Below are 22,510 nucleotides of genomic sequence, written 5' to 3' on the forward strand. Positions count from 1 at the left end.
ATTGCTCTGTCTAGGACTTCCATTACTATATTGAATAGGTATTCCAGTACTATATTGATCAGGGACTTTTCTAGTCCCTGATCTTTGTGGGATTGCTTCAAGTTTCTCTCCATTTAGTTTGATGTTAGCTACTGGTTTGCTGTAAATTGGTTTTACTATGTTTAGGTAGGGGCCTTGAACTCCTAATCTTTCCAAGACTTTTATCATGAAGGGATGTTGAATTTTGTCAAATTCTTTCTCAGCATCTAGTGAGATGATCATGTGGTTTTTTTCTTTGAGTTTGTTTATATAGTGGATTACATTGATGGATTTCTGAATATTGAACCATCTCTGCATTCCTGGGATAAAACCTCCTTGATCATGATGGATGATTATTTTGATGTGTTCTTGGATTTGGTTTGCTAGAATTTTATTGAGTGTTTTTGCATTGATGTTCATAAGGGAGATTATTCTGAAGTTCTCTTTCTTTGTTGGGTCTTTGTGGGGTTTGGGTATGAGTGTAATTGTAGCATCATAACAAATTAAGTAGTGTTCCTTCTGTTTTTATGGAATAGTTTGAAGAGAATTGGTATTAGGTCTTCCTTGAAGGTCTGATAAAATTCAGCACTAAAACCATCTGGTGCTGGGCTTACATAAAAGGAGATGCAGGAAGTGGACTGTCAAATACAAATGTGGAATCCAGACACTTCTGACATATAAAGTTACATAACAATCTGGCATCAGCAGTTAGACCTGCAATTGAGGTACCAATATGGTTGTCAACGTGGAGAATTTTCTTCTGGTGAGTGGCAAACCCTGACTGTGCCCTCTTCAGTGCAAACAACACTGCATGTGTTTTTTACATCAGACCAACTGTTGAAGAACCTTACTTAATAGCTTTCATTGCACAATCAATTTGATGATTCTGCCCCGGGGACTCCAATCAGTGACATCATGTCATTCCTGTTGAGAAACAGCTCCCACATGGTGACAACCAGACACAGCAGCAGACACAGGAACAGAGCCCAAATTTCACACTGTATATTTTTAAAACTCCATTTGAAAGTTCTAATCTTTCCTAAGTAGACAGTAACACATATATCTTTACACTTTTGGAGGTTCAGTTGCACCCTTAAACTCATCCAAGCTGTTTAACCTTAAATTCACAACAAAAATGAGAGATCATTCAGTGGTAAAGTGCACTAGCTGCTTTTCCAGGAACTCAGAGCAGAATCTAGCACTCACTTGGAAGCTTACAATTGTAAGTCCATTTCCAGGGGATGTGATACCCTTTTCCTGCCTCTGTGGCACCAGATATGCACATACATCACAAACATACATGCTCACACACTTCACAAACATGCATGCAACCCAAACACTGTACGCACAAAAGAAAAGAATAAATTAAAAACAATTCTCAATGAAAGATTTTTCAATTGGAATTTGTTTCTGAGTCCAACCTTTGGGTCATTTTGGGGGCTCAATCCCTATGTAGAGCTTCTGTGATTCAGAACACAAAGAGATGGCTGATACAATACATAGCCCAGTGTTGAACACATTCTCAGAGAAATATATTTTCCTGTCACTCTTTTATTATTTGTAAGGAAATGAACAGAATTTCAGATGATTGTGTATGTGAAATAAAGCATTCTCACACAGTTAAACATAACATATATCATCAAATATGGAATCTGGAGTAGAAATTCACAAACCCAATGGGAAGATTCTTACTTATATGTGAGAAATGGAAGTGGCAGTGTGATGCATTAAGGAATTATGGGCAAAAGTCATGAAAGTCATGCTTGTGCATGTAATCAAGTTCATAGTACAATATACAGATAGGATGTGTATCTGGCAATTAGATCTCATGAAGCACCAATGAATCAACAACAATAAAGACCAAATTGGACTAAATACACAAAATGTATAATGTTTTCTATTACATGTCAAATAAGCCATAAGTCATCACCAAAACATTACAATCCAGTGACCTGTTAGTATGTCCATATTTTAACAAAAACACAAACACATCAGAGGTAATGGATGGGTAATGTGTAAATGCTAATGAGCATATAGCTCGAGTGTTCAAAGGAACACTAGAAAGGTACTCTTTATTATACGGCATACACTGTATGGATTTAACTCTAATGAAAGTATACGTAGTTTAGGTAGAAACGGAAGGATAAAGGGCATGGGGAGATTCTTCAACAGATGAAAATGAATAAATAAATGAGCAAATTAAAGTAGGAAAATAATGAAAATATTTAGAACTAAAGACAAGGATTGGCAAGAAAAACAAGAAAGATACAATTTAGTTATCTGGGAAGGAAAAATGGGAGAAAAGGAAATCTGAAGGAAAAAACGTCCAAAGTCTAAGACAGGGTAGACTGGGGAAGAGGATCAGTGTGACGCTCATCATGCCTTTCTCTGCCTCTGAGCACTGAGCACTGGGAAACCTCAGGGCAGTGTGAATCTCAGAGGTAGGATGTATCTTGGAAAGGCTGCCTAGCAGGAAGCCTGGCTAAATCAAGGACTGGATGACAGGACCCTTCCTCCCAGGGGACATGAACCAGCTTTTCACCCATGGTGGCAATGAACTTGTTTACTGAGCATTACTTTGACGTACCGAGAAGAAAAAAATCACTCTCCCAATAACTTTAACATACCAAGTGTAAAATCTATTTCTGAAGCTGTGCATTTTCCCAGGATTTACCGTATCAGAAAGTGAACTTGAGGATTGAGGAAGTCATTAAAAGTTTTAAGACACCGGTGGGAATTATCACAACTGTTAAAAAAAAAGCTGCACTCCAAGCAGGGCTGCAGAGAACACTCACACTATTCCAGTGGAGACCACTGTGCCTTCTGCTCTTAAGGCATGTTTTAAGATTCCATAGAGAATATAATAGCATACTTGGAGTTATTTTGACCACATAGAACATGGATTGTCATCGTTGTAATACATCTTTCCTCAACAATAGAGTTTGCCTCTAAGATTGCTCAGTTTTGCAAAACACACACTGGTCAATCTGCTTTCCAAATAGTTATGCTTATACCCACAGACAAGTCTTAGTTCAGCCCAGATCACAAAAACTTCTTATCAGAGGTCTATATTTAATATGAAGATTCACAAGTGTTCAAAGTGCTTGGAATAACTGGTCATGAAGTCTGGATCCCGAATCATGACACCTATTATATCTTGTTTGAGACCCAAGAACATTGTAAGAAGACAGCAATGATTTGAAATTTCCAAAGGAACAATATCATGAAACACTGTCTCCTGGTTATGCCATGACTGTGACAGCCATGAACACCGCATATTGGTGTTCAACTATTCAAGACTTGAATATAAAAAAGACAGCAAAAAAGAGGGGTGGATGGATGTAGTGGCTTCCTTTATTCCCAGGTTCTAGAGACAGCTCATTTTCATGGAGAGGGTTTCCAGGAAGTTGACTTTATAATTTTCCCTAGGATTATGTGATGTTCCTCAGGTAGACTGTGGGGTTGGGATCCTTAGTAAGGTAGAGAAGAGGAAGCCCTGCAGGGAAAAGGAGTCCTCCATTGTGTGCTGAACTCAGGGGAGCTATGTGGACTGGGTAACTTCGACCTTAACTAGCTGTGTTTCCCAACACTTGATCTGCTGCAAATGCAGCACTTGGAATTGCACATGCAGGTCATATGAACCCATTTCTCTACCTCATCTATCTCTGTTTCTCACCAAGCCACTGAGAATGCCTTCAGCACCAGCAACTCGACCTTGTTCCCAGTCACATTAGCATTTTTCTCAATTTCTTCAAATGAGGATATTTGTGTTTATTCATTTATCTGCAATTTTAAATATATACTCATCAGTGTATGGAGAACTAGCTTGATTCTTTTTCATAGCTTTTGTGAAAAATGTGTATTGTTAAAATTATATTAACCCCCACCTAACCTTTGATCTTCTTCTTCAGATGTATAAAACCAATACTACTGACAAAGCTGTTCAATTCTTAAAACAACACAGCAACAGCATGCTGGGTGTGGATTATGTCCAGGAGATGGCTGGAGGCGAGGCTTGAGGTGTGGAGATGCTGGGCTCTTGAGTCTACATCATGATGGCCACAAAGAAACCTCTCATCAGTATTTTAAATGAAAATCCTTGGAAGGTGACAAGTGACCCAGCAGTTAAGACCACTTGTTGCTTGTGCATTGGACCTGGCTCAGTACCTAGCACTCACAAGGTAGTTCACAATCATCTGTAATTCCAGTTACTTGGCAACCTGGCTCCCTCTTCTGGCCTCTGAAAGCACAACACAAAAATGGTAGAGGTAAAACTCCCATCCAAGTCTTAAAAAAGTGATTGCTGTGAAACCAAGCAACCGGGTTTCACAATACACATGAGAATCTCCATGACCGGCATTAGTCGAATTGGTTTTGGGTCTGTGTGTTCATGTGCACACTCATGCATGGGCATGTGAGAGCCAGAGGTCAATCTTGGTGTCTTTCCTCATAGTCATGATTTTTAAAAAAATTAATATTTTTTGATTTTTAAAAATAACATTTTATGATGGGTGGTGCTGGTGACAGCCCATACCTTTAATTTCAGTACTTGGATGTCAGAGGTAGGTGAATTTTTGTGAGTTTGAGGCCAGCATGGTCTACACAGTGAGTTCCAGGACATCCAAAGTTACATAGTGAAATCCTACCTCAAACCCCAGGCCCCTTAGAAGAAACCAACCAAAAATGAAAACAAAAACCAAACAAACCAAACCACCACCACCACAACAAAACCCCAAAGAAAACAAAAATCAAACCATCAAAAACCATTTTATTTAGTTTTAGAAAATGGCATACAATTTATTGACCATGTCCACTTCCCATTCCAACTCTCTATCCAACATATGTCAGCATCCCCCAACACCTCTCTTTCTTACCATCAATCTGCTGGGGGCCAGACCTCTAAAGAAAATGACTCTCCTCTCATAGTTGCCATCAACTGCCAATGTACAACTGGGACTTCAGGAGCCTCTTTCTCACTCCCCTTTGGATTTTTAAAAACAATCCTCCTCTTCCTCCTCATCATCACCATCATCATCATCTTTACTTTGGTTTATTTAGAGGGTTTCTTATCTCCTTATACAAAGTTCAAGTCCAAGTGGATCAAGGAACTTCACGTAAAATACAAGGCCAAAGGGAGCAAACAGGGCCCAGACCTGCTGCTTAGGCAGATGGACTGAACTAAGTGGCTGTAACTGACTGTAAATGATGGAGGAGGAGAAGGAGGAGAAAGAGGAGGAGGAGGAGGAGGAGGAGGAGGAGGTTAACAGCAGCGCATGAAATACTGAGTCTTGGGGAGACATGCTGGGGAATATAGCTTGGAGAGAGAGAGAGAGAGAGAGAGAGAGAGAGGGGGGGTGAGGGTGGGAGGGAGGGAGGGAGGGAGGGAGGGAGGGGGGGAGGGAGGAAGAGGGAGGGAGGGAGGGAGAGGGAGGGAGGGAGGGAGAGAGAGAGAACAGCGAAGGAACCCTTTCTGTGGGGCTGGGGGATGGGGAGACAGGGAGGCCAGAGGATTGCTGTCATCTTGCCATTGATCTGGAGACTGTAGCTAAAGGTCAAAGGGAAGAAGCTGGCCAGGAACACATGGAGAGAGAGAGAGAGAGAGAGAGAGAGAGAGAGAGAGAGAGAGAGAGAGAGAGAGAGAGAGACCTAGTTTTTTGAGCTAGGCAGGAGTTAGACTGTAGCTAAGTGTCAAAGAAGAGAAGCTGGCCAGGAGCACACCTTGAGAGAGAAAGAGGTGGGAAATGGGGGACAGAGAAAGGCTTAGTCTTTTGAACTAGGCCGGTAGTTACTCACTGTCCTTGAGTACCCTGGAGTGATTCTTCATGGACGCCAGCAGGGGTACACTTGGATCTGGCTTTGCGCACATCCTCCACCAGTTGCCGGGCTGGTAGGGGCATTGCTCTACGTGACTGAAAGGTGCTGATCAATGGAGGTCTTCAGTCTCATGTCAAGAGCCTGGAGTCTGGGAGCATGGCGAAGTGTATGCTGTCCCTTGCAGGGATACCCGGTGGGTCTCTGGCCATCTCTAGCCAATGCTCCACCAGAAACCATGCTATCCTTTCATGATCCTCCGTCCCACACACCATACCCAAAATTATAGGATACAATGGAGGCAGTTCTAAGAAGCAAGATCATAGCACTAAGTGCCTACATTTAAAAAAAATGGAGAGATCTCATACAAGTAAGTTAGCAGCACTCCTCAAAGTTCTAGAACAAAAAGAAGACATAACACCCAGAAATAGTATTATACTGCAAGAAAAATATCAAACTCAGGGCTGAAATCATGAACTAGAAACAACAGAAAGAATACAAAGAATCAATTAAATGAAGAGTTGGTTCTTTGAGAACAATCAACAAGATTTACAATTTTGTCTTGTTTTTTGGATTTTTATTTGTCTGTGTTTTTGTTGCTGTTGTTGTTCTTTTTCTTGTTTTAAAACAGGGTTTTTCTGGCTGGCCCTTGCTCTCCTAGAACTAGCTCGGGAGACCAGGCTAGTCTCAAACTCAGAGATCTACCTGCCTCTGCCTCCTGTGTGCTGGGGTTAAAGACACGTTTTATCACTGCTCAGCTAAGATGGACAAACTTTTACCCAAAGTAATTAAAAGATGTAAAGAGAAGATCCAAATTAATAAAATTAGAGATGAGGGAGTTGGAGATATGGCACAATGGTAACAACATTGGTTGCTGTTCCAGAGGACAATGGTTTGATTAATTCCTACAATCTAAATGGTGGCCTACAACCATCCTGTAACCAGTTCCAGGGAATCCAGTACCCTCATCTGAACTCCATGAACACTGCATGCATGTGGTGCAGAGATATCATGCTGCCAATATTTAAGCACACACACACACACAATATAAATAATAGTAATAATATTAGTACTACTACTGATAATAATATAAAGACAAAAGAACCAGTGTAATTACTTGTACATTATCAAATAATACTATAACAAAACTAGAAATAAGTAACAAGAGAAATTGCACCAAGATTTGAAGACTGAACAATACAATTTTGAATGAACAGTGGATCATTGCAGAAATCAACAGGGAAATGTAGAAACGTCTAGCATAAGATGATAATAGCTGTGATGACTCCCACATCTGCTTGCAAACTTTTAATGATTTTTCTAGGTAGTGAAGTTTTCTTTCTGATGTAGTCCAACTTGGGAAAATGCACATCTTCAGACAGGGATTGAGCTCTCATTTAGTTGGCTTAATCAATTACCATGAGAATCACATTGTATCTGGGAGTAATGTTTTCCTAGGAGTGCATTAAAATGATGCACAGTAAACAAGGTCATTGACAGAATGGGAGGGAGAGTCCTCCTATCCTGTTCCTTATTTAGTCATGGCTCCTGAGAGGCAGGCTTTCCAAGACACTTCATGCCTGTGATCCTTCATGTCTTTGGGAGTCACGCTGCCCTGAACAAGGGTTTGTAGCATGCTGCACTCAGAGCAAGAGGAGGTATGTACTGCAAACTTCCCACTGTTTCTCTCTTCTCCCCTAATCTACCACTCCATTTACAGTACATTTCAGTGTTTGCTTTGTTTTTTAGATATGTTTTTCTCCTACTTTTCTGTCAAGTTAGGATGTTCCTTTTTTATTTTTTTGTGTACAATACTCCCCTTTGTCTTCATAAATGTGTTTTCTTCTTTAATATTTTTATTCATGTATTTTATGTGTATGTTGGTTTCCCTACATGTATGTCTGTAAAACACATGAGTGGAGTGCTCCAGGAAAATCAGCAGAAAGTATCAAATCCTCTGGATTTGTTCTTACAGACAGGTAAGAGCCTCCATATAGTGATTGGAATTGAACACAGGCTCTCTGGAAGATCAGCCAGCACTCTTAACTACTGAGCCATCTCAAGCTCCCATTTTTTCTTTTGATAATATTCTTGCAAATGATCCAATGATTGAATCACAGGATGAATGCCCATCTGAAATTTTATAGTTCTAAAATGTTTTCAAGGATGTTTTAATGTATAGAATTTTGGACATGTCTCTTAAAGCCCCATAGTGGCTTAAGTAGTCATAATGTAATCATTTAACAGGCATTTGGCATGTCCCAGCTGCTGTATACAACATTAAATCCTGGTGCTTAGTTTTTCCTTCCAGACAACAGTTCAGTCTCTACTGTTAGCATGTTCTCTACTAGACAGTGGCTTTGGCTTTTTTACTGTATGTATCTGCTGCTTGCTATTGTTCTGCTTTTATTTATTTAAATCCTTTATCTTAGATTTCATTTTAAATTTTCTCTTAAGTATACTGTTGTTTTCTCACATCTCTTATCTATTTTACACACACAGTTTTATAGGAGTCACACTGCAGTTCTTTTTTTATTTTATTTTATTGAACATTTGATTCATTTACATTTCAGATGTCATCTCCTTTCCCCATTTTCCCTCCATAGAAACCCCCTATCACATGCCACCCCCTCCTCCTTTTTGCTTTTACAAAAAGCATTTTAATTACATGCAAGTATTAATGTCAGTTCTAGAATGAGTAACTAGCAATACAATAGATGCATACAGTCAAGGAACAAGCAAGAAAATAAACACAAATAGTCAAAGAACAGTCAAGGCAACTAGCAAAGTTCGATGAACACTCCCATGATCACTGTTTCTAAGGGCTTATAGAATGACGAAAATATCTGAGCCATCTTCTCTGTCCTATCTCAAAGTCATTTTCATGTCTGAAGCCTACTTCCTTCTTCTAGACTAAGATTTAAATTCTTGCCTGAAATTACTTCTTTGTTCTAGCCTAATGTCAGATTCCTGCCTGAAACCCATTTCCTTGTCCTTGGCCAATGTCATATTCCTGCCAAGCAGCCCATTTCCTTGACCTTGGCCCATAATATTTCTTGCCAAGCAGCCCCAAAAGTTCTCTGCTTCTACCCCTTTTTTGTTTCATAGCAAGATTGAGCTGTCTTAGGTTGCTCTGACAAGAATGCCTTGCTTAACTGTGGTGCACTATGCATTATCAAAGGCAATGCACTTCACTCTTAGGTTGGTAGGCCTCTATGCAGAATCTTTGCCGAAAATGAGGTCCATTTTCAGTTTCAAGGGAGATTGGTCTGAAGTTCACCTTCATTGTTGGGTCTTTGTGGGGTTTCAATATGAGCATAATCGTAACTTCATAGAATGAACTGAGTAGTGTTCCTTCTGTTTCTATTTTGTGGAATAGTTTACAGAGAATTGGTATTAGATCTTCTTGGAAGGTCTGATAGAATTCTGCACTAAAACCTTCTGGTCCTGGGCTTTTTTGTAGGGAGATTTTAATGACTGCTGCTCTTTGTTTTGGGATTATAGGACTATTTAGATGGGTTCTACAGAGGGGAAATGCGGAAAGATGATGAGATCTGTATTGTAAATAAATAAAATATCCAAATAAAAAATTAAAATTAAAAAAAGATAAGCTTTAACAGCATGATTGGCAGGAATAAAAGTATTCCCAAGACAATAAAGGGCTTGCAAGATCAAGCTATATATGGCATTCCTGAAGCTTTTGTTTTATTCCCCTGCAGCTCATTTTAATAATGGAGTTTTTCATTATATGATTTCCAAAATTGGCATTTATTTTTAACTTCCTGTGAAATACTTGAGTTTTCACTTTTTTTTGACTGAGGCGTGTGCATATATGTGTATGCTCCCTTGTTCATGCATGTGTAAGGATAGACATTGGCATCACTTGTCTTCTTCTGTCTCTTCCAAATTGTTTGAGTCAGGATCTCTCACTCAACCTGGAGTACATCAGTTGGCTAGTCTAGCTGGTCAGTAGGCTTCAGGGGTCCACCTGTCACCATGCTACCCAGTCCACCACCTTCAACCTTTACATTGAGGCTTGATAGCTAAACTTACTTTCTGAGGCTTGCATGACAAGCACTTTATTCTCAGAGTTGTCTTTCCAGCCCTGTAATGTTATTTTTTTTAAGGCAAAGTAAAGCAATTCTTTACTTTTTTCCAAATATATTAGACTCAATAATTTTGTTAATGTTAACAAAACTATTGTATATCATCCAAACCAGGACATAATAGGATTCAAAGAGAGCTCTACTAATAATTACACAAGTATAACAAGTATAAACTTCAATTTTCCTGGGCAGACTGTAACCTATGATCATCCTGGAAATAGGGATTAAACTACAAGTACATGCAGAAATCATACTGTTCCCATACATATGTGGAAAAGGTAAAAGTGTACTGTTCACTCGAATTGATTTTTGGTAACACTGGCTGTTTCTCACCATTGAGTTTTCAGTGTTAATGTTAATCAACTTCCTAAGTATCACCTTCTGAGTACATACCCATTTCCATTGCTACCTTGTTTTCATTAGCCTAGTTGAAAAATTGACTACTGGATATTCTCATTCTCTCTCTCTCTCTCTCTCTCTCTCTCTCTCTCTCTCACACACACACACACACACACACACACACACACACACACACACACAAACACACTGACATTCATTCTCTCTACACTCTCTTGTTGATACAGTGTATATGTCTAAATCCCCAGGAACTAAACTAAAAAGACAATGCCTAGGTCAAAGAAGACATGCAAAATTTTCGTTAAATGGATAAATTGAGAGAGTTTGTTTTTGCTTCTTTGCAGTACCAAAAACAAATTAAAATGACTCTCCAAAGAATATTATGGCTCTGTATAGTTTTAAGGTGTTGGACTAAATGATCTATACAGTTTCATCCACTGCTAAATACACTGTAACCACTTGCCCCCTTTTTCTGTCTGCCAGTATTTCATCACCATCATCTAGCAAATAAGAACATCTGGTGATCAAGGGGTAGGACACTGTGGATGGATGATAATGTTGATCATTTTTCCAGCAGTAATTCCCTGTTATGTGTTTGTCCCTACAGAATTTGGTTGATACAGAGGTACCCAGAAGATATAGTGGATGATAAACTGTCAATGTAATAATTTGCCTATAACAAAATTATCACAGGATTGCTAAACAATAAGGAATGCTGTGTGTACAAACCAACCATAAGTGATTTATATATTAATGAGAAGTGAGTTAATTCTGGGCCAAGTTAGATTATTACAAATCCCTCAGAAAATTATATAAGAAAAATTATGGTAGTATGCAAAGAACAACTTCTGCAGATAAAAAAAAAAAGAAAAACAAAAAAAAAACAAAAACAAAAGAAAAGAAAAAAACCCTTTTTATCCTACAGCTTTGTGTTAAAGGTATACTACTAATCAAGTTTGATACTAGCCAGATGTTGAATGTTGACAGCTAGTACTGCTAAAATAATTCTGAGGGCCAGGAAATCTAGGCAAAAATAGAACTGTTCAATGCCAAGACAAAACCAAAAAATCCTGAGTTTACAAACATTGTCAGTTCATTTGATTTTTTTCTGAAATTTTTTAAATGGATATTTTATTTACATTTCAGATGTGATCACCTTTCACTGTTTTCCCCCCACCCAGGAACCCCCTATGCCATGCGCCCTCCTCCTGCTTCTATGAGGATGTGCCCCCACCCACCAGATCATTTCCACCTCCCCACCCTCGAATTCCCCCACACTGGGGCATCCAGCCGTCACTGGAACAAGGATCACCTCTCCCACCTATGCCCATCGAGGATATCCTCCCTTATATATACAGCTGGAGCCATGGATCCCTCCCTATATGCTTCCAGGCTGGTGGTTTAGATCCTGGGAGCTCTGGTTGGTTGGTATTGTTGCTCTCACCATGGGACCACAAACCTTTTCAGCTCCTTCACTCTTCTCTCTAACTCTTCCATTGGGAACCCCATGATAAGTTCAATGGTTAGGTGTGAGCATCTGCCTCTGTATATGTCAAAATTTGGCAGACCTCTAAGAACACAGGTATATCAGTCGGTCAGTATGCAATTCCCGACATCCACATCAACATCTATCTTTGGTGACTGCACATGGGATGGATACCCATGTGGAACAGTCTCCAGTCGACTCCTCATTCAGTTTCTATCTCACAATTTGTCCATTTATTTCATACTCTACAACTAACTAACCTGCCCCATATTAACATAATGCTTCCAAGCAACACCATCTTTCAGATCCTTCTCATATTCCAGTTTTGTCTTGGTGTGATAGGAAACTCATCACTGTTAATGTTATATATATACATGTTCCTTTTCAGGTCTCATTTTAAGAAGTTAATAGATTCAGTTTTCCTGCACCTGACAATAGTTAATCTGTCAACAATCATGTTCACATTGATAAAAGATATCATGTTTTCCTTTAGAGTACCCAATTTTCTGGACGATATCGGTTGTAAGGCAGTTTTGTTTTCATTCAGAATCACCCGGGGTTTGTCCATCTGTACAACCTCTGTTCTAAGCATATTTCAAGTCATCACTGTCACTCCCAGTAATTCTAAGTGGGCCTGGCTTAAACCTAGACTCTCTAGATGGATTTTTTATTCCTTACTTTGCTCCTGGCTGATTAACATACTCATCTACGGATATATGCTTGACTTGGTAATTGCCAAAACCAATGTTACTCACATTGGCCATGGTTATTCACATGGTTATTGTCAAAACAAAAAATTTCAGAAGGATGAGTCAGGATCATTTTTTAGCCTTATCATCACTCATGATCTCTTCTATGTGGCCATCATGATGTGGGCCAGCCTCTACATGGTGATCTTCCTACACAGACATCACAAGACAGCCCAGCATCTCCACAGCCAAAGTCTTTCCTCTCAGTTATCTCCTGAGCGCAAAGCCACTCACAGCATTCTGTCTCTGGTGAGCTGTTTTGTGTTAACTTACTGGTTGAACAACTCCATCACCCTTTATGGTTTTTATACAAGAGAAAAAATTCAAAGATTGGAAGCAATTGATACGATTTTAACAACGAGTTACCCAACCATCTGCCCTTTTTTACTCATGAAGAATAATAAAGTTATTTTGCAATTCACTTCCTCATTTCCTGTACTGAGAATGACCTGTTTTCATCGTTCACTCAATGGCTGAACCAAAACCTACACTTACTTGATGTTAAAACAGTGTCTTAATGATTTTCATGGAATAAAGAATTTGAATGTGGACCTTGAATACCTGAAATGACTTAGTTATAATTCAGACATTCAGGACACTAGAAAAGTTCAGGTAGTTGACATTTTTCTTGAATACAATTCCATGTACAAAATTTTAATAATTTTAATATTTATTACCCACTCAAATTATGACATTTTGGCAAAATGAACATATATTAATTATTTTGAACAGTATTTTATTTCTTGATCTCTATTAAAATACTTTAAATCAATATCTTAAAATACTGTTTAGAGCTTGGGTTATGCATTTTATGGTGTTTTCTGTTCTAAGGAACACCTTTTAAGCATTGAACAAATGATTTTCAATTTCTTAACTAAAACTACCACAAATACTTCTGTGGGTGGGACTCTAATGTGGAACAACTGGCTGTTGTCCAATGAATGTCTTGTACCATACCTGAATTTGAGGCACCAATAATTATTTTTCTATTTCAGACTGTTTTTAGTTATTTATTCTATATATGAAATTATGACATAATTAGATCATTTCCCCCTTCCTTTTCCTCCCTCCAAACCCTGCTGTATATGCTTTTTCTTGTTCTCTTTCAATTGCATGGCCTCTTTTTAAGTTAATTGTTGTTATATATGTATGGGTAGGAAGATAATCCTAATTTCATAAATGCTATCTACTCTTTATAACATGACTTGTATATATGAATGTATTCAGGGCTGACCATTTAGTCTTCAACAACCAATTATAATTGAAACAATTGGTATGCTCTCAACATTTCTTAGTTACCTGTAGTTCTTTGTGTAGGGTTGAGACCTCCTTAAGAATCCATGCTGCATCAAGAAGACTTCTCTATGCAATAGTTGGAACCATTGAAAAAAACACTGGGGAGGTGGAAGTGGGGGTTAGGTGGGGGAACATCCTCATAGAAGGAGGAGGAGGGGTGATGGTATAGGACGTCCTTTGGTAGAGGCAGGGGGAATGGGGTAAGGGGATAACATCTAAAATGTAAATAAAATATCCAATAAAATATTTTTAAAAAGAAAGAAAAGAAACACGACCAATGAAAAGGAAGAATAGTGAATCCCAGTCCCAACAGATGTACCAGCAACAGGAATATTGAACCTAAAGCTCAAGGAATGGGAACAGAAAGATTTTCAGAGTCAGAGGACCAGAGAATTTGCTGTGCAATTCATCTGGTAATGTCAGAATCTACAACAATAGACTATCCCCAACATAGCTGGTTTTGTTTGCTTTGGGTTGGGTTGGGTTGGGTTGGGTTGGATTGGGTTGCATTGGTTTAGGTTTGGGTTTTTTTGCTTTGGTTTGGTTTGTTTTGGTTTACTTTGGTTTTTTTTAAGATAGTGTTTCTCTGTGTGGTCCTGGGTATCCTGAAACTCGCTTTGTAGACCAGGCTTGCCTTGAACTTACAGAGACCTATCTGCCTCTTCCTCCCACATGCTGGGATAAAGGCATGTGCCCCAATAGAATTATATTATAGTCCCACCTCCTTTTCCTTACTCTAGACCTGCCCAACAACCCTCCCTCAAACCCCTCCCTCTCATATTCCCCACATACACTCTCAAGTTAATAGCACCTTTTTCTCTCTTTATGATTGATACATACACGTATCTGTGTGTCTGTATATAGGTATATTCACCAATATGTAGAAATACAATCTGCTGAATCTGCTTCTGTTGTTTGCATGTATAATGACAACTCTGCATTTGACAAACAATAAGAGAGTTTATCCCTGGAAGATGCTAATTCTCCTTCTTCAAGCAGTCCTTAGTTGCATGTAAGTTTTTGTCTAGGAGTGGTACTCCAGGAGAATGCTCCTCCCATGTTTGTGTCCATTGAAATTGTCATTGTGTCCATCTTAATTATATAGCCATTTCTTGATGAGTCTTTTTCACAGCAGACTTACTGGTATTCTGGCTCTTACAGTCTTTTATCTCCTCTTTTGCAATATTCCCTAAACCATAGATGCTGGAGCTGTGATGTAGTTGTAGCCATTGGAGTGGGGCTCTCCACAATCTGTTGATTTCTACACAGTGATCAGTTGTGGCTTTCTGTCAAGGTCTCTATTTGATCTGAGGATTTGGAGCTAGGAACCTAAGGTGAAAGAGAACATGCATTTGTCTTTTTTGGGTCTGCTCACCCATATTTCTGTAATGAATCCAAATAAAACATTTTCAACAATCTGTCCTTGACTGCAATCCTTTGACCTGTTATAGCTTTCTCTATCTAGAGTGAATGTTTCCTTACATAACCTAAATTAAGATCATGTGCAACCACTGGCAACTAAACACAACTTTAGGTATTCAAACTTGAATAGGGGTAGAGTGTCTGTTAAGAAAACACTAATAATACATTTACAGAATTTCCACAGCCCCATCAGACCCTCACACTCTCTTATTCCACCTATTCGTTCTCAAATTCATGACCTCTTCTTTTATAATTATCTCTAATATATACATACAAATACACATACATATTACACATTGATTTATTTGTAAACTACTGAATCCAATTAGTATTGTTTGTCTGTATATGTTTATAAGGCTGTTCACTTAAGATTGGATAAAGTATTAGGATCCTTATACTGATTCCTCTTCTTTCAGCAGCCATTGATTACTTGGAGCTCTTCATCTAGGGATGAGGTCTTGTCAAACTGTCCCCACCATGTTGGCATTTCATCTGCTCTTGGCATTATGCAGGTCTCATTTGGACAATCATATTGTTGAGATTTCATTGGTGAAGCTTCCCTATCATACATTGCAGTAATTTTCCTAATCTTCTGGCTCTTACAATCTTTCAGACCCCTCTTCCAAAGAGGTCTCTGAGACTTAAGGGTAAGGACTTCATTGTAGATGTATCAATCAAGAATGGACACCCCAAGGTCAATTACTCTCTACATATTGACAAGTTGTGGATCCCTCCAGTAGTCTCTGTCTGCTGCAAAACAATCTTCTTTGGTGGGGCATGAGAGTTTTACTGTAGATATAAATGTAAGTACATAAAATACAGTTTAAAACTATAGAGTTTGTAGAAACATAACAGTATTATTTAAAAATGAAGTGTGGCTCTGAAAAGAGGGTCTCAAAAGTGGAAATAAAAATGGATAAGTAATAAATTAAAGGTTTTGTCATCCATGTTCTGGTGAGATAGATCAGTGATTAAGAGGACTGACTGCTCTTCCAGAGGACTTGATGCAAGTGTACATCCAGAGAAATCAGTCATACTTTATTTAAAAAACATGTTCACCATTCTTTGTTATCAGAGAAATGCCAATAAAATTACTTTCAGCTGTGAAAATCAATGACATCATTGAATTTGCAGCCAAATGAATGAAACTAGAAACTTTTTTTATTGGATGTTTTATTTACATTTCATATGTTATTACCTTACCCCATTCCCCCCTCTCCCCACCCAGGAACCCCCTATCCCCTCATCCCTCCACCTGCTTTTCTGCAGATTTGCCCCTACCTACACCCCACTCCCACCTCCCCACCCTCAAATTCCCACACATTGGGGCATCCAGTCTTCATGAGACCAAGGATCTCTTCTCCTACCTATACTCGACAGGGCCCTCCACCCTTACATATAGGGCTGGAGCCATGGATCCCTCCCTATGTGCTCCCAGGCTGGTGGTTTAGACCCTAGGAGCTCTTCCATTGGGAACCCCATGATCAATTCAAAGGATAGCTGTGAGCACCTGCCTCTGAATATGTCAGACTCTGGATGACCTCTAAGGAGACAGCTATATCAGGCTCCTGTCAACATGAACTTCCTGACTTCCACATCAGCATCTACCTTTTGTGACTGCACATGGGATGGATACCCAGGTGAAATGGTCTCCAGACAGCCCCTCCTTCAGTTTCTGTCCCTCACTTTGTCTCCATATTTGCTCCCTTGAGTGTTTTGTTCCTCCTTCTAAGAAGGACCGAACCACCCACACTTGGTCTTCCTTCTTCATGGGCTTCATGTGGCCTGTGAGTTGCATCTTGGGCATTTCAAGGTTCTGGGCTATTATCCAATAATCAGTGAGTGAATACCATGTGTGTTCTTTTGTGATTGGCTTACCTCACTCAGGACGATATTTTCTAGTTCCAACCAATTACCTAAGAATTTCTTGAATTCTTTGTTTTTAATAGCTGAGTAATACTCCATTGTGTAAATATACCACAATTTTTGTATCCATTCCTCAGTTGAAGGACATCTGGGTTCTTTCCAGCTTATGGCTATTATAAATAAGGCTGCTATGAACATAGTGGAGCATATGTCCTTGTTATATGTTGGAGCATCTTCTGGGTATATGCCTAGGAGTGGTATAGCTGGATCCTCAGGTAATGCTATGTCCAATTTTCTGAGGAACCGCCAGACTGATTTCCAAAGTGGCTGCACCATCCTGCAGTCCAACCAACAGTGGAGGAATGTTCCTCTTTCTTCACACCCTCGCCAGCATGTACTATCACCTGAGTTTTTAATCTTAGCCATTCTTACTTGTGTGAGATGGAATCTCAGGGTTGCTTTTATTTGCATTTCCCTGTTGACTAAGGATACTGAACATTTCTTTAGGTGCTTCTTGGCCATTTGAGTTTCCTGAGTTGAAAATTCTTTGTTAAGCTCTATATCCCATTTTTAAAATAGGGTTATTTGGTTTTCTGGAGTCTAATTTCTTGAGTTCTTTCTATATATTGGATATTAGCCCTCCATCAGATGTACGATTGGTAAATATCTCTACCCAATTTGTTGGTTGCCATTTTGTCCTATTGACAGTGTCCTTTGCCTTACAGAAACAAGGCAATTTTATGCAGATGGTATGATAGTATACATAAATGACCCCAAAACTTCCGCCAGAGAACTCATAGCCTGATAAACAACTTCAGCAAAGTGGCTGGTTATAAAATCAACTCAAACAAATCAGTAGCCTTCCTCTACATGAAAGATAACAGACTGAAAAAGAAATTAGGGGAATGACACTCTTCACAATAGTCACAAATAATATAAACTACCTTGGTGTGAATCTAACCAAGCAAGTGAAAGACCTGTATGACAAGAACTTCAAGTCTCTGAAGAAAGAAATTGAAGAAGATCTCAGAAGATGGAAAGATCTCCCATGCTCATGGATTGGCAGGATTAATATAATAAAAATGGCCATCTTGCCAAAAGCAATCTACAGATTCAATGCAATCCCTATTAAAATCCCAACTCAATTCTTCACAGAGTTAGAAAGGAAATTCTCAAATTCATATGGAATAACAAAAAACCCAGGATAGGGAAAACTATTCTCAACAATAAAAGAACTTCTGGAGGAATCACCATCCCTGACCTCAAGATGTACTACAGAGCAATAGTGATAAAAAAAAAAAAACCCTGCATGGTACAGAGACAGGCAGGAAAATCAATGGAATAGAATTGAAGACCCAGAAATGAACCCACACACCTATGGTCACTTGATCTTTGACAAAGGAGCTAAAACTGTCCAGTGGAAAAAGACAGCATTTTCAACAAATGGTGCTGGTTCAACTGGAGGACAACATGTAGAAGATTGCAAATTGATCCATTCTTATCTCCTTCTACAAAGCTCAAGTCTAAGAGGATAAAGGACCTCCACATAAAACCAGATACACTGAAACTAATAGAAGAGAAGGTGGGGAAAAACCTCAAACACTTGGGCACAGGGGGAAAGTTCCTGAACAGAACACCAGTGGCTTATGCTCTAAGATCAAGAATTGGCAAATGGAACTTCATAAAATTGCAAGGTTTTTTCTCTTAAAATTTGTAACTGGGAGACTCAAATATGACTTGTGTCTTGGATAAAATTTCTTTTAAATGGTCATTTTCATTTTTTTTATTATTTTGGTTTTGAGAAACAGTCTCACTAAGTAGCCATGGCTGTCCTGGAACTCACTAAGTAGACCAGACTAGCCTAAAATCACAAAGACCTACCTGCCTCTGTTTTGAAAGTGACAGGAAAAAGGTTTGTGCCCCATGCCCAATTTGAATTTTCCTCTTCGATTTTCTATTAGTCATTATATCTGTTTACATCTCAAATGATATTCCACTTCCCAGTTAACCCCTCTGCCACCCCCAATCCCACATATATCCTCCCCCTCCATTTTGCCTCTATCAGAATGCTGTCCCACCCACACAACCCTCCCACCCCCACTGCTCCACCATCCCCCTACTCTGGGGCACTAAACCTGCCTGGGATCAAGGGCGTCCCCTCACACTTCCACCTAACACATCTCCCTTCCTTTCTGCCACACACTGATCTACAGACGCATTCTGTACCAAGAACTTCCCAGCCTCTGCAGCTGCCTAGGGTCCATAGAGGGCAATAGAAATCAAAGAACAGAATAGAACACCCAACAAAGATATGACCAGATATCAACATTAAAAAAAACCTCAAACATCATGACTCCACATGCACAAAAATACAAACACAAATAACCAAAACAATATGTTTCCTACATGAACTAGTAAAGCTATTAAAGTAGGCCCTGAGATTTGAAATACACTGGAAGCAGTAGACAATGACTTCAAAATATCTATTGTGAATATGTTTAAGGAACTTGAAGAGGATATGAATAAATCTCTTAAAGAAGTCTGTGAAAACATGATGAAAGTGTTGAGTAAAATAATAAAAGCAATTCAAGATGTAAAGGTAGAAATAAATGTACTAAAGAAAATCCAAAGTAAAATAAAAGTAAATAAAAATTTAGGATTTTAAACAAAAATTTCAAAGGTTAACCTCACGAACAGAGTACAAGGCAGAGAAGAGAGAATCTTTCTGAAGAAGATATGGATAGCTCAGTCCAAGAAAGTGTTAAGTCCTTTAAAAATATGGACATTAACCCTGCAGAGACTTGAAGTGCCAGGATGGGGAGATAAGCAGAGGGGCCCCCACACTCACAGAAGGGGAGTGGGAAGGGAAAGGATTGTGTGAGGAGGGGCCAGGAGGGGGCAGTGGTCAGTGTGGAAATTGAATAAATTACTTAGTTAATGGAAAAAATGCAGGTGTAAAATATCCAGGAAATCTAGGACACCATGAAAAGACCAAATCTGAAAGATAAGGACAGAAAAGGAGAAGACAACCAACTCAATACTACAGAAAATGTTTTTAACAAAACCATAAAAAAATTTCCAAGTCTAAAGATGGAGGTTCCTATCAAGATACAAGAAGCACAAAACAACACATACACATGACCAGAAAAGAAATTCCTCACAGGATGAGGAAACACACTGTATGAAAAACAAATGAAGAATATTAAAAGTTATAAGGGGGAAAGACCAAGTAATATATGAATACAGCCTATTGGAATAACACGTGACTTCTCAATGGACACTCTAAAAAACAGAAGGGCATAAATGGATGTCCTACAATACATGTTGGCTTAGATTACTTTACCCTGAAGAAAGTCAGTTACAATAGACAGAGAAAGAAAAACAATCCACAATAAAAACAAATTTGAACAATTTTTACCTACCAATCAAGCATTAACTTAGAGTTTAGTCACACCTAAGGAGACACAAGAAATAAATAAAAGGAGTACAGGAAATCAAAGGGGAGGACAAACCATAACTGTTCACCACATCAAAGGAAGGGCACACACCATAACATCAAAAAACAGGAATCAATAAATACTGCTCATTGATAACTGTCAATATTAACAATCTCAATTGTGTCCCTTATGAATATCAATGCAAAAATACTCAATAAAATTCTCACAAACGAAATCCAAGAACATATCAAAACAATCATACATCATAATTAAGTAGGCTTTATCCCAGGAATGCATGGATAGTTCAATATTTGGAAATACACCAAAATAATCCACTATATAAACAAACTCAATGAAAAAAACCACATGGTCATATCATTAGAAGCTGAGAAAACATTTGACAAAATTTAACATCCCTTCATGGTAAAACATGCCTTGAACTCATGTTACTTCTGCCTCTGCCTTGTCAGTACATCTGACCAGCATGCACTACACAAACTGGCTATACATTCTTCATAAGGATGGTAGAACACATGTTGTCAACTTGACAGATGAATCTGTAGAAGAGCTATTCTTTTTCCGTGGAGTTTTGCACCAGACATCTGGAGTTGAAGGTCAGAGTTGGTTCCTTTCTTTATGTGTGTAAAGTGTTAATTTTTGCTTCGATACATCAAAGGGAGGATGTTGGAGTCAATACAAAAAATTACTCTTTCTTTGTAGTCATTCATTACCTTGCTTACAACCTTTCCCTCCTTTTCCTCATTGACTCTAGAGCCCTGGGAATAGGGTTGTGATGTAGATGTCCCATATAGGGCTGAACATTCTGTAGCCTGTTAATCTTCTCACCTTGACCAGTTGTAGGCCTCTGTATTCACCATCTACTGCAAAAATTAACTTTTTTGATAAGAGTTAAAACATAACTTAATCTATGAGTATTAGTCACTAAGAGTCAATTAAATTCTGTGTCTTATTTAGGTGATGAACAATAGTAGGTTCTCTTTTTAGAATATACATCCTAAACATGGACCTTTTTATGTTTTTTATTATTATTTTATTAGATATTTTATTTATTTCCATTTCATATTTCATCCCCTTTCTCCATTTCCCTTCCCCAGAACCCCCCATCACATCCCTCTTCTCTTTTTTGCTTTTATACCCTTTTTATTACCTGCAAGTATTAATGTCAGTTTTAGGTTGAGGAGGTAGCAATAAAATAGATGTGAATATTCAAGAAAGAAGCAAGACAATGAACACAAATAGTCAAAAACATGCAAGACAATAAACATAGTTCCTTGTAATGGCTCTGGTCCTCCTATCATTGTCCAGTGAGGCATGGGGGCCATATCCATCCTGATGTCTTTTTCCTTGATAGGGGATACTTTTGACATCAACCTCTCTGCAGTCAGGCTTGTCCCTCAGGGAACCCTGAAAGATATTTTAAATTTTATATTCCCTTGCAGTGCTTAGCTTTGTAGCATAAGCAAGAATTTAGATCGTCAGTCAGAGGGGGTTCTGGGTGGCACTCTCTGCTTGGTTTAGGGCTAGGAGTCCCCTCTTTTAGGTTGGGTGGAGATGGGTTTTGGGAACACCCTGGTTAGAGTAACAACCTTGTCTTGAGTCTTGCGGTCCTCCATAGCTAACTTATGATAATGTATCTGAATAGGTTTTGCTTATCAAATCTTCTATCTGTTGTTTCACAAAATTAGTAAGCCTATTTAAGGCCCAGGGACCCAAAGAAATAAGCAAAAATAACTCAATTAATGGTCTCAAAATGGAAGGAAATAGGGTTGACAACCATGGAGAGGTTGAAAACCAGTTCTTGTACCTGCTCTTATCTTTCTCTCTCTGTCTTTTCTCAGGGCCTTCTCTGATCTTTTTCATGCTCTGTTTAACCACCCCTGTCTTGTCTATGTAAAAGCAACATTCTTTTTTAAAGGCTGTACACAGTCTAGAGCTGTACGG

General features: G+C 38.8%; 1 protein-coding gene across 1 annotated transcript; it reads left to right on the top strand.

Moving 5' to 3' along the window:
- The first annotated feature begins 12,053 nt into the window (after positions 1-12,053).
- LOC114630191 (vomeronasal type-1 receptor 4-like) lies at positions 12,054-13,004 on the top strand. The gene has a single exon (XM_028778278.1). The coding sequence runs from the start codon at positions 12,057-12,059 to the stop codon at positions 13,002-13,004; it is 948 nt and encodes a 315-aa protein (XP_028634111.1). The 5' UTR covers positions 12,054-12,056.
- The last annotated feature ends 9,506 nt before the right edge of the window (positions 13,005-22,510 follow it).

This window comes from Grammomys surdaster, unplaced genomic scaffold (genome assembly GCF_004785775.1).
Source record: "Grammomys surdaster isolate TR1022 unplaced genomic scaffold, NIH_TR_1.0 332, whole genome shotgun sequence".
In the NCBI taxonomy this organism is placed as follows: Eukaryota; Metazoa; Chordata; class Mammalia; order Rodentia; family Muridae; genus Grammomys; species Grammomys surdaster.